The sequence below is a fragment of the Pelodiscus sinensis genome, chromosome 9 (assembly GCF_049634645.1).
Source record: "Pelodiscus sinensis isolate JC-2024 chromosome 9, ASM4963464v1, whole genome shotgun sequence".
NCBI lineage: Eukaryota > Metazoa > Chordata > Testudines > Trionychidae > Pelodiscus > Pelodiscus sinensis.
In genome coordinates this window covers 4365662-4379360 of record NC_134719.1, presented here as the reverse complement: position 1 = coordinate 4379360, position 13699 = coordinate 4365662, and the positions used below count along the sequence as shown (strand labels likewise).

Below are 13699 nucleotides of genomic sequence, written 5' to 3'. Positions count from 1 at the left end.
GAACTGGCCCTGCTGGCAGCATCAGAGGGGCTGGCATTGGCCTCCCCTGGTCCATCAAATTCCCCGGTTCGGGACTTGTCAGGTCCTGAGGGTGCCAGACCAGAGAAGTTCAACATGTTATAGAAAGGGGGAAGGTGTAAAAGTCCCCCCCTTTCTAATATGCTCATTTCAAACATGTTCACTGCTGTCGAGAGCAAATTAATGGTATTGCTTAACTGCTAAGCCTTCCCAGGAAGGAAACTGCCTCCCCTCTTCGCGTCTGTCCTCACCTCTTCTTTCAGAAACAAATGGACATTCTGTTAACAATGAGACAGGGGGGTGTTGCAATCCTGTACTGCAGCCTCTGGGGGCGTGAACGCCTCATGGGGACAACTAACCTGCCATTTACACAAAGTCAGCCTTCAGGAATGTTTTCATACCCGCGGAGGCTTAATTGCTTTTTAAAATATCTCCATATCGAGCAGTACGTTGAAAGAAATACTTTTTCAGTGGGGCAGCCGACAGCCCTTGATAGGAAGCACTTACAAAGTAAGCTCCATAGAGTTACTGAGTGTGTGTGTGTGTGTGTGTGTAAAACCAGCCGTACTGGGTCAGAGCAATGATCCGTCTAGCTCAATATCCTAGCCAGAGCCAGGTGCTTCCTAGGGTCTGAACAGAACTAGGCAATTTAGAGTGATCCACCTCCATCATCCAATCCCAGCTTCTGGCAGGTGGAGGTGTAAGGACACCTGGTGCGTGGAGTTATATCCCTGACCATCTTGGCATAGCCACTGATGGACCCCATCCTCCATGAACTTACCCATTTTTTTTGGTTTTCCCACCATCTTACGGCAAGGAGTTCCACAGGTGACAGTGCACTTGTGTGAAGAAATACTTCCTTTTGTTTTCCTTGCACAAGGCCATAAGAACGGTGATGCTGGTTCAGACCAAAGGCCCATCTAGCCCAGGGTCCTGTCTTCCGGCAGCGACCAATGCCAGGTGTCCCAGAAGGAATGAACAGAGCAGGGAATCATTCAATGGCCCCTCCCCATCGCCCATTCGCAGCTTCCCTATTTCTTGTGTTCTATGAAGAGATAGGCAACGCTTTCCCATTCTCGGCACCATTCACACTTCTATAGACCTTGAGTATATTCCTCTGATTTGTCTCTTTCCCAAACTGAATGGTGTCCGTCTTTCCTTGGATTACAGCTGTTCCATGCCCCGAATCACTTTAGTTCTGTTTGCAGTACCACTCATTTTCTAAGGGCTAGGATCCCCTGCATTATGTGGCAGAGTCTTGCAGTGACAGGGACTGGGCTAGCAATGTCTTTTCCACTTCTGATTTCTAGGATCCTCTAATCACTTGTTTGATAAAAATTGGCGTTTGTTTCTATTAACCATGTGCAGCAAATTAGCACATGCTTCCTTAATTTGTGTAGGGTTTCCAGAAAATTCATTGGAACCCCTCCTCGCCTTCCACACCTGATTTTAGTTTCTCTGGAAGAAATTCACAGCTTAGGAGCAAGAGGTCTCTAGACCTACGGCCCTGCAAATCCGTGGATATACCTGGGTACCTGCCTCTGCAGATGTGGATGCGGAGATCCATGGCTCATTGTTGCGGCTACAAATGCGGATGCAGATACAAAATTTTGTATCTCTATATACCACTTAAGCTTCCAAAGGTGGGCATAAATGGGATTAAGACAGAGATTTTGAGACTGTGCTGATCTTCGCCATCTGAACTGGGGCACCATTTCAGATTTTTTTGGGGGGGAGTAGGGCGACTCGTGCATGCCCTGATGGGAGGGAGAGAGTGAAAACATGGGGACAGAGGCTTCAGCAGTGTTACTGAGCATGCTCAGTACAAGCCAAGCTCCAAATGGGGAATAGGGAACCAACCCGTCCTCCCTCCCTCTACACACACGCATCATCTCTATCTAGAGGCTACCAAGGTACTAGAAAACTCTACTTCTGTTGGCAGACAACTTAGCAGTTAGCTGACGGGAGCACTGTATCTAATTCCTATATAAAAGAAAGAAAATGAAATACATATTAGACCCACTCAGCTCTAACACTGACATATTCTGGCAAGTCACTCAAGGGACACTGGTTAGCCTTAAATTGTAATGTGTATTCTCCACTTTGTTACTAACTCTATGGAGCGCGAGAGACCCCATCAGGACGCCTGGGCTCTATCTCAGCTCTGAAAGTTGTCTAGTGGGTTACAGCAAAGGGGCAGATACATTTCAGCTCTATATAAGAACATCAGAATGGCCACACTGGATCAGACCAGTGGTCCTTCTAGCCCAATGTGCTGTCTTCTGACAGCGGCCAATACCAGGTACTTCAGAAGGACTAAACAGAAGAGGCAATCATCACGCTCCATCCCCTGTTGCCCATTCCCAGATTCTGGCAAACAGAAGCTAACGACACCATCCCTGCCCACTCTGGCTAGTAGCCATTGAGGGACCTGTCCTCCTTGAGAATTTTGTTCTTATTAGAATTTTGTTACACTTGGGCTACGTCTACACTGGCCCCTTTTCCGGAAGGGGCATGTAAATTTCACCAGTCGTAGTAGGGAAATGCGCGGGGGATTTAAATATCCCCCGCGGCATTTAAATAAAAATGTCCGCCGCTTTTTTCCGGCTTTTAAAAAAGCCGGAAAAGAGCGTCTACACTGGCCCCGATCCTCTGGAAAAAGCGCCCTTTTCCGGAGGCTCTTATTCCTACTTCAAAGGAATAAGAGCCTCCGGAAAAGGGCGCTTTTTCCGGAGGATCGGGGCCAGTGTAGACGCTCTTTTCCGGCTTTTTTAAAAGCCGGAAAAAAGCGGCGGACATTTTTATTTAAATGCCGCGGGGGATATTTAAATCCTCCGCGCATTTCCCTACTACGACTGGTGAAATTTACATGCCCCTTCCGGAAAAGGGGCCAGTGTAGACGTAGCCTTGGACTTTTCCACCATCTCCTGGAAAAGGGTTCCACAAATGGCGAAAAAATCATTTATTTTGTTTGTTTTAAATCTACTGCCTATACATTTAATTGGGTCAGCTTCTTGTGTTATGTTAGGGAAGGAATAAATAGCATTTCCTTATTCTACTTTTCCACACTGTTCATGGTTTTCTAGACATCTAACATATCCTCCCACCCTTTAGTCATGTCTTTTCCAAGCTGAAAAGCCGCAGTCTTGTTAATCTCTCCTCATATGGAAGCTATTCCTTACCCCCCAGTCATTTCTGTTGCCCTTTCTTTACCTTTTCCAAATCCAATTTAGCTTTTTTTAGATGGGTTCATAGAATCATAGAACCATAGAGCTGGAAGAGACCTTACAAGGCCATCAAGTCCAGCCCCTTGCTCTAGGCAGGACCAATCCCAACTAAATCAACCCAGCCAGGGCTTTGTCAGGCCAAGACTTAAACACCTCTAGGGATGGAGACTCCACTACTTCCCTAGGTAACCCATTCCAGTGCTTCACCACCCTCCTAGGGAAATAGTTTTTCCTAATATCCAACCTGGTTAACCAGATCTGCATACAATATTCAAGATGTGGGCATACAATGACTTTATGTAGAGGCAATATGGTATTTTGTCTTATTATCTACAGCCGCTCTCAGAGTTATGAACAAGTTACAGACCAACACTTGGTCCGTAACTCGAACCGTTCGTGACTTGGATCCCATAGAGTTACATGGCGACTGCGCTGTTCGTAAGCGCGGATCGCCGTTCATAACTCGGATCCGCATTTACGACCGCTTTGGTTGTAAGTGCAGATGGTCGTAAGTGGAGGTGGCCGTAAGTCAGGGAGCGGCTGTATTCCTTTCCTAATGATTCCCAATATCCTGTTAGTTTTTAGGCTGCCACTGCACATTGAACAGATGTTTTCAGAGAACTACCCACAATGATTCCAAGGCCTCTTTCTTCAGTGGTAACAGCTATTTTGTATCTATAGTTAGGATTATATTTTCCAGTGTGCACTACTTTGCTCTTATCGACACTGAATTCCATCTGTCTTTGGGCTGCCCAGTCACCCAAGTTTGTGAAATCCCTTTGTAGCTCTTTACAGTCAGCTTTGGTCTAGTCCCCGTTCACCCCTTTTTCAAGAACATTTGGAAGTTTAACACGGTAATCCAAATGCAGATCCCAGCAGCACAAACACTCATTCTGGAATAAATTGCCTAGGGAGGTTGTGGAATCCCCATCTCTGGAGATATTTAAGAGTAGGTTAGATAAATGTCTATCAGGGATGGTCTAGACAGTATTTGGTCCTGCCATGAGGGCAGGGGACTGGACTCAATGACCTCTCGAGGTCCCTTCCAGTCCTAGTATTCTATGATTCCTACTGTTTTTTCCCTCCTATCTTTTAAGTGGCGTACCTGGCAATGTTTTCATGATGATCTAAGGATCCTTCAATTACCGGAATGCCTAGCCGTTTGTTATTCTTAATCACCCTGCCTCCCTCTTTTGATAACAAACTCCCTGCCCCAAAGGCAAAGCTGCAAGCAGCTCAAACTCTGTTGCATTTGAGGACTGCCTCTGAAGACAGGGCATGCAGGTGTAAGCAGACCTCAGGTATGAAATCCAGGGGGTTCAAACTCATGAGGGGGCAGTACTGTCCCCTTATCCCCCATAAATGGCACCCATGCATCTGAGATGGGCTGGCACCACCCCGATGAGCTGGGCCATTCATTGTCCATGGTCTACATTTCCCTTTAAACCAGTGTTCCCCAATTTTATTTGGCCACGGAACCCTTTTAAACGCGAAATAATTTTGTGAAACCCCTAATGACAGTCTTATATATGGAGCTGAAAAAGTAGACCACAAATAAGTAAGGATAACGATAAACAAATGCTAAACAAGATCATGAGACTTTGTCCGACTCAACGCTAATCTATTCGTATTCAGTCACCCACGTGATCCACACTCCCTGAGAGTGAGTACGGGGATTTACGGTGGTATAGAACAGGCGATCACACCACTGATTGACTGCGTGCGCAGCCCTGAGTCGTGACATCATCGTCCCCACTCTCTGGCTAAGCTGGCATTACACAGGGGCACTTATCGTGGCAAACAGAAATGACAATTGTTTTCAATAAAATTCATCAAGGCTTAAATCTTAATTATTACTTTTTTAAACCATAAAATATTGTTGTAATGGAACTTTCTGGCGGAACCCTTATTGTCACTTCACGGAATCCCAGGGTTCTGCGGAACACCATGTGGAAAACAATGCCTTAAACCATTGTCCAAGCTGCTACAGCCCCGGCACAAACTCCCTTTGTGTGTTTATCAGTAGCATGGTTGATCGCGGCCTCACAGCTGCTTTTTGCCTTGCCCTGCCGTACGGCTGTCAGCCCACACCCGCCGGGGAAAGAGCTGATAGTTTGCCTGTACTTTATCTCTCCCTGACACCGCACCTCCCCACTTCATCACCAGCAAAACTTCACCTTCTCCCCCGATTACTTTCTTTGAAATGTAACTGCCTTCAGCCTCTCGACCTCCTTTGCTCTCAGTCGTTTTGCCTTCTGTGGGCTCAAGAACGGGCTGTTAGTTTTGCAAACAATCATAATGAGGAATAAAATCACCAGCTGAACACCCTCATGACCCTAGGACAAAGGTCCTGACCCCATTGGAAAGACTCCCACTAATTCCATTAGATTTGGAATCAGGCCCCTAACAAAGCAGTTTAAATACAAACCATACAAAGTACTCCAGAAATAGGCTAATATCCAGAGCCTTGGAGTTGTTGAGGTTCCCGACTCCATTGAAACCCATGGGAGTTAGGCACCTGTGAGGACCTGATCTCAGCACGCCACAGCGGGCTGTATACATCTGTGACGGTGCGTTGGGGGTCCCCCGTCTCCTGCACCCCGAAATGGCACAAACAGACTCCACCAGCCAGTGGAATTGAGGGTGGTTTATTGCTCCTCCAGGATACAGCATAGCACAGATGTAATCTGGTTACAGGAACTGGGGCTAAGAGGCCTCAGTGCTCCCCTTGAGATGGGGGGTTCCCAGCCCCCCTCCCCAGCTCCTTCTCCCCTGCTTTCCAGACAGGAACTAACTCTACCTCTCCCAGCCCTGCCCCCAGCCAGGGCAGCATTCCACCTCCCTTTGTTTCTCCCCATGGGGGGTAGGCTGGTTCAACCAGTATGGTACCTTTGCATAATAAGGTTTTCCCTGATGGGTCTTGCTCCAGACAGCAGAGGTCACCACAGCCCAGCAAGTACCCCCACTACGTCACAACATCTCACACCAGCCCAGCCAGGGATTAACTAGATTTCTAGCACTCTTACTAGCTTTCCTCATCCTACCTGCAGGGTTTGTCAGGCTTAGGGGCAGGCGTGCATAGGCAGGAGATCAGTGCGGCGAGGAGAAGGAGATGTAGGCGTGAGGGATGCTAGAATTCTTGCTCTGTGAGTGGGGCTTGGCAGAAGCTGAGTGGAACAAGGAAAACTTAAGATGAACTCAGAGTTCGAGCCCCAAGAAGATGGAATTTTTTTGAGATTTGCTGAGGGACTCCAAGGGGCTGCTGCTCGGGGAGAAAAATGAGGCCGAAAGGCAGGGCTGAAGAAGTCGTGTCTGTCATTATTTTGTGGCCTATTCTTTGTTTGGAACACTGACACCTGGGACGGGATGGAACTAGAGGGAGATAGCACGCCAGGATAGCTGCATAAAATGGGTGTATAAAGAAGAAATATAAATGAAAGGGAAGGAATCTTGTCTTAAGTAGTGCCCGCATCAAATCCAGGGCTGTGTTATCCAGGGCTGCAGTAGTGTAACCGACACACCTAGGCTATGTCTACACTGGCGGCGTCTTGTGCAAGAACATCTTGCACAAGGGTTCTTGTGCAAGAGGTCTTGTGCAAGAAAACATCCACACTGCCATGTGCGTGCTGTGCTTTTGCGTAAGAGTATCCAGGGCAGTGTGGATGCTCTCTTGCACAAGAAATCCCTGCCATGCGTCCACACTGCCCTCTTGCACAAGAGCACCTGCGCAAGAGGGCTTACCCCTGTTAAAAAAGAGCGTAGCGCTTGCGCAAGAAGCCCTCTCTTGCCACGCCGTACTGTAAATTTCCTTCTGAAAGAGCGGGAGGGCAGTGTGGATGCTCTGCGGATTCTTGCACAAGAACGGCCAGACTTGCGTAAGAAGCAGCGAGTGTAGACGTAGCCTCAGTGTGGGTCACTGTCTCATGTAGTGGCATTTAGACCACTTATAGCGAGAGATATGAACTAGGGAGCTCTACAGCACAAGGTGTGAGCCAACAAGCTTTATAGCTGAAGCTGTAGAGGCTCCTGTGTTAAACTCAAGAGGTTCTAGGTTCAAATCTGCCTGGTGATGGCTATATTAGCAGCTTCCAAATGCTCTAAAGCAGGGGTGGGCAATAAAGAAACCATGGCCTGCAGGGTTAATTCCTGGCTGGCTACTGCATTTACCTGCAGGTATTAGAGAACTGCAGCTCTGGTTGGCTGGGATGGGAATTGCAGTTCATGGACAATGCAAGCAGCAGGCAGCCCTGTGGACTTGGGAGGCTGTTTCCTGCTGCTTGCATGAGCTGTGAATGGCAATTTGCAGCCAACCAGACCTGCAATCCTCCAATACCTGCAGAGGCACAGGTAAACATGGAGGTTGGGGGCCTGTCAGGCCCTAACCCTGCAGGCTGTGGGGTTTTTTATTGACTGCCCCTCCTTTACAAGCTGCTAATGTAACTGCCACCAGGCAGTTTTGAACATGGGACCTCTGGGCTGTGTCTAGACTGGCAAGTTTTTCCGGAAAATCAGCCGCTATTCCGGAAAAGGGCCAGTGTAGACAGCACAGTAGTCTTTTTCCGCAAAAAAGCCCCGATCGCGAAAATGACGATCGGGGCTTTTTTCCGGAAAAGCGCATCTACATTGGCCACGGACGCTTTTCCGGAAAAAGTGCTTTTCCGGAAAAGCATCCTGCCAATGTAGACGCGCTTTTTCCGGAAATACTTATAATGGAAAACTGTTCCGTTTTAAGCATTTCCGGAAAAGGGTGCTAGTGTATACACAGCCTGGAGTTTAATGTAGGAGCCTCTACAGCTTGAGCTATAAAACCAGCTGGTTCTCCTGCAGGCTGGATTTTGCTGACCCCAGCTCTAAAGCCACCAGTCCTTTCCATACACACCCAACTCTCCCAGTAGGAATCCATGTGAAATGTGGGTGCACAGAGAACACAGGCTCAGTCCCATGGCTTGTGTGAAGAAGAGCACATCACAGCTGTGCACATCTTCAATGCAGCGGTGGGGGCATGTGGTGAGCACAGGTCCTTGCTCTCAACTGTCCATCTTGATCAGCATGGCTTCTAAGAGGTGTGTGTGGCCTGGGAGTTCCATTTTGGCCACAGTGCACATGATTGTGGTAGAGTGGCTTAGTCTAGACCAGTGGTCTCCAATCTTTTTACACCCAAGATCACTTTTTAAGTCTCAGAACAGGCGAAGATCTACTGCCCCGCCCCTTCCTTGAAGCCCCGCCTACATTACACGAGGAAATCTAATGTAAATGTACTGCGCAGGCGCGCAGTTCAGAGAGGGCTCAAGAGCTATTCTTGGAGCCCCTGAGATCTACCAGTAGATCGCGATCTACTGGTTGGTGACCACGGGTCTAGACAGCAACCTCTAGGCTGCCAAAGGCTACTGTTCACAGAGGGATGGCTGAAATCATATAAGTCTCAGAGGGGTAGCTGAGTTAGTCTGTACCTGCAAAAACAATGAGCCCTTTGGCACCTTAAAGACTAAGGCTACGTCTACGCTGCAGGCTTCTTGTGCAAGAACTGTTTTGTGCATGAGTTCTTGTGCAAAAGGTTTTCCACAAGAGCGCATCCGCACTGCCATGTGCTTTTGCGGTGTGGACGCTGTCTTGCGCAAGAAAGCTCTGATGGCCATTTTAGCCATAGGGGTTTCTTGTACAAGAAATTCATGTTCCCTGTCTACACTGCCTTCTTCTGGAAGAGCTCTTGCACAAGAGGGTGTAGTCCTTGTGGGGAAAGGAATAACTCTTCTGGAAGAAGCTCTGTTTTCCAACGCTGTACTGTAAATTTACTTGAGCAAGAACGCATGTGCAATGTAGCCACCCAGCAATTTTTTGCACAAGAACAGCTGTTATTGTGCAAAAAGCCTGCAGTGTAGATGTAACCTAAGGCTCTGTCTACACTGCAGGCTTTTGCCAGCAGAGAGTATGCTAATGAAGTGCTTATTAGCATGTTGCTTTTTGCACAAGAGGTTTTTGCTCAAACACAAACAGTGCATTGGCAGAGACTATGCAAATGACAGTGCAACAAATGCTAATAAGCACGTCATTAGCATACTCTCTGCTGGGAAAAGCCTGCAGTGTAGACAGAGCCTAACAGATTTATTAGGGCATCAGCCTTCATGGGTAAAATCCACTTCATCAGATGAATTGGAGTAGAAGTTACAGAAGCAGGGGTATATATAAGGAAGAAGTTGCTTGTGTGAATGAAGCTAATCAAGTCAGGATGGAAGTGGCTCCTTCACAGCCTTTGATGTGGATGTGTGACTACCCAGAGAGGGGAAACTGCCAGTTGAGATCCTAATTCAAGCCTCCATTGGTAGCGTTGAATTTGCAAATTAGTTCCAGGTCAGCTGTAACCAGGTTCTGAAATACTTTTGTAGAAGGATGGCTACTTTCAAATCTATTACTGAATGTCCACTGCTCCAATAGTTAATTACCTGCACTGCTGTAAATGATTTCCAGCCTGAATTTGTCTAATTTCAACTTCCAGCCATTGGATATTGACAAACCGGTGTCTAGCCTTGGAGAACAGTGACGGGTTTTCACTCGAAATTTCTCAATGGAAACCTTAATTGTCTCCCGCCTCATCTTCCCTACAGATGGCTGTGCTGCCTTTCCCCAAGATCCACCCATGTCAGCACAGAGGCCCTGACCAGACATTGCTGGTGGGCTCAGCTCGCATATCCATCAAATAGTGATCATTGTAATTTTACAGGTTGAACCTCTCTGTCCGGCACTCTCTGGTCCAGCAACAGCTGTGGTCCAGCATGATTTTAGTTAACAGGATATCCTCTTTTTGTGGATGTGGCCAAGTTTCCTGCAGGCCCATAAAGTTTGTTTATAGCCACCAGTCCTGGCTCCCAGTGGTCTGTTATTTCACTCCAGTTTACCCCTATGTATCTTCTAAGAGCTCAGAAAGACATAGAAGTGTTGGTAATGCTGCTAGACAATAGGGTGTTGGACTAGAGAGGTTTAACCTGTACAAGCAGCATCTAACTCACGGGCTGTGTCTACACTGGCAAGTTATTCCGGAAAATCAGCCGCTTTTCCGGAAAAACATGCCAGCTGTCTACACTGGCCACTTGAATTTCTGGAAAAGCACTGACGATCTCATGTAAAATCATCAGTGCTTTTCCGGAAAAACGATGCTGCTCCCGTTTGGGCAAAAGTCTTTTTCCGGAAAACTGTTCCGGAAAAGGGCCAGTGTAGACAGCATAGTTCTGTTTTCCGCAAAAAAGCCCCGATCGCGAAAATGACGATCGGAGCTTTTTTGCGGAAAAGCGCATCTAGATTGGCCATGGACGCTTTTCTGCAAAAAGTGCTTTTGCGGAAAAGCATCCTTCCAATCTAGACGCACTTTTCCGAAAATGCTTTTAAAGGAAAACTTTTCCGTTAAAAGAATTTCCGGAAAATCATGCCAGTGTAGACGTAGCCACAGCGTATGTTTATGCTACAGAGAAGATTGAAGCTGCCACTGTCGATCTTCCAGGGTTTGAATTAGTAGGTCTAGTGAAGACAGCTAATTCGAACTGAGAGGGGAACTTCAGCTGCTGCTGGTAGTCCTGCTTCTGCAAGGAGTAAGGAAAGTTGAAGGGCAAACATGCAATTAACACAATTAACAGAGCAGAAGTTGCAAATCTTAATTCGACCTTATTCTGTAGTATAGACATACCCACAGTGGCCAAAATTGTCTGCATTTTAATGAAAAATACCCCACCCCAATTTTTGCAGTATTTTTTACCAATACTGTTTGGTATTTAAAACACCTCAGTGTGAAGAGCATTGTGGACTTTTTTGGTCTCTGATTGTTTTGGGGCTTGAATTAGAAAAAAATCCATCATGCAAATACGTCAACATTTCCCACTGAAAATATTCCAGTTTTTGACCTGCTGTTTTAGTTTGGTTTTTGAATTACAGGCAGTCCCCGAGTTACGCGGATCCGACTTATGTCAGATCCGCACTTACGAACGGGGCTTTTCTCGCCCCGGAACTTGTGGGCGACGGGACCACCCAGACGCGCAGTGCCCCAGCTGTTCTGTCCCAGGCTCCAGATTCAGCCGCTGTTGAAACTGATCAGTGGCTGATTCCAGGAAGCGGGGGGCAGAGCAACTCTGCCTCGGGCTTCCTGTAGTCAGCCCCTGGTCAGTTTCAGCAGCAGCAGCTGAATCTGGAGCCAGTTCCGAGTTACGTACAAATTCAACTTAAGAACAAACCTATAGTGCCTATCTTGTACGTAACCCGGGGACTGCCTGTATGTGGCACTTGAAAGACTAACAAAATGGTTTAATAGCTTTCGTGGGCCAGACCCACTTCCTCAGATCAAATTGTGGAAGAAAATTGGCATGACCATGACAAAAGCCATCTTGTTAGTCTTTAAAGTGCTATATAGTCCTGTTTTTTGTTTAAGGAAGAAGGGGGCTTTCGAAAGAGGGTTTTTCCCCCAAAATTTGGCCCAGTCTAGACGGGCCAAATTTCAGAAAAGCCTCTTCTAACAAAAGTATCAGAAAAAGATACACAAAATGCGGAGTGAATTTTGCATATCTTTTCCTGATAGATCCTTGCAGTCTAGCCATAACCAAGGTGATCAGCGTTTTGGTCTGCTTTCACCATGGGAAACATCTTGGCAAACAGTGGCACTCCTCTTGTTTCATAAACTCAAAGCCCCAAAATTCAAAGGAACGAAAAATGCATTCCAATTTTGCAGACAAATGGCTAACATAGAATGCCCTGAAAACTCAGTGATATAACTCAGGCTGGGCGTTTCTGAAAACTCTCACGTTGTACCAGAATACGCAGTGTAACAAACAAGAAATGTTCTAGTCCTTCCTCACAATCCATTTGCCAATTTAAATCCTCTGTGCCAGATTCTAATTTTGTGCTTGTCACCATCAAAGAAACTGGGTGGAGGTTAGATTAAAAAAAAATTAAATACAAAGAAGTTGGTAAATATACTTAGTTCAGACAAAAGAAAACCAGAAACAAGGTCATCCTGCGTTTTGAAGATTTTATCTTTAAGCTTGATTATCTTCACATAATTAGGGAAAAAAAGGCAGTTTTCCTGGAATGGTCATGTGACAAGACATCTAAACTGCCAGTCAATGTTTTTTTCCAGGTACCTGTGTTGTTAATGAGATTCCCACAGTCATAAATTAAAATATGCTGAAACACAGGATCCAAACATTCCCAGCCCAGAGAGGGATGAGAAAACGTTACCTCCTCATTATAATACAGAAACAACAATGGGACCGAGTTAATTTATTGCTCCCTGCAATGCCTCAATATGTCCCTTTTCCCATGTGCGTGACAGAGCTCAGCTAGTTCTCTCTCTTGTCTCCATAGTCCAACTGCAGGACAAAAGCTGCATCAAACTCATTGGGCCCGGGGGAGAAGAAGCGGTGAGATCAGATGTATTACCGGGATGCGCCTGGGGTAAGCTGAGATCATGTTCTTCGTTCATGAACGGTGGCATGGCTAATGAAGGTGGTGGAAGTGGGAGAAATCCAAGTTACAGAGAAAGATGTTTGGAGACTTTTCTCATTGATTTGCCAGAGGATGTGGTGAAGAACAGGAATTTAACAGGGTTCAAAAAAGAGCTAGATAGATTCATGAAGGATAAGTCCATCAATGGCTATTAGCCAGGATGGGTAGGAATGGTGTTTCTAGCCTCTGTTTGTCTGGAAATGGAAGACGGGAGGGAATCACTTGATAATTCCCTGTTCTGTTCACTCCCTCTGTGGCACCTGGTATTGGCCACTGTCGGCAGACAGGACACTGGGCTAGATGGACCTTTGGGCTGACCCAGGCTATGTCTAGATTATGGTGGTTTTCAGTATCCAGGAAAAACTCAGCCATGTCCAGGGAACGCATCTGTTCTGCCGCATTTTTTTGCGGAAGAGCCGACACGATCTTTTGGAAGCCCTGTTTTCCTCCTTCCTCTAAGAAGAAGGGCTCTTTTGAAAGAGGAGGTTTTTCTGAAATTTGGCCCCCTGAAGATGGGCCAAATTTCAGAAAAGCCTCTTCCGACAAAACTATCGGGAAATGGTACACAAATTGCAGAGCACAATTTATGTATCTCTTTCTGATAAAACCCCGTCGTTTAGACATAGCCCCATAGCCTACATTCTTATGTTCTTCTTCTCAGTTGAACTCAGGCCCTAAAATGGTTATAAGTGCCTCTGTAAAGGGGCACTGAAGTGAGTGTGTTTGAGGTAACATAGCAGCAAAGTTGTGGTCATCTGGGCTTCGTGGGAACATTGTGGAGTTGCTCCCCTGGGCTGCCATGTCTTCGGGTACGTCTAAACTACATGCCTCTGTCGGCAGAGGCATGTAGATTTGTTTTTTTGGCAAAGGCAAATGAAGCCGCGATTTAAATGATCGCGGCTTCATTTACATTTACATGGCTGCCGCGCTGAGCCGACAAACAGCTGATCAGCTGTTTGTCGGCTCGCGCG

At 46.7% G+C, this 13699-nt stretch overlaps 1 protein-coding gene across 1 annotated transcript in view; it reads left to right on the top strand.

The window, feature by feature from the left end:
* The window catches only part of TAL1 (TAL bHLH transcription factor 1, erythroid differentiation factor), a 42304-nt gene extending 29406 nt beyond the window's left edge, over window positions 1-12898 (top strand). The window contains exon 4 of the mRNA XM_075935939.1: window positions 12588-12898. Coding sequence (XP_075792054.1) covers window positions 12588-12883 — 296 coding nt within the window. The 3' untranslated portion in view covers window positions 12884-12898. The remainder of the gene's footprint in view (window positions 1-12587) is intronic.
* Window positions 12899-13699: the final 801 nt, after the last annotated feature.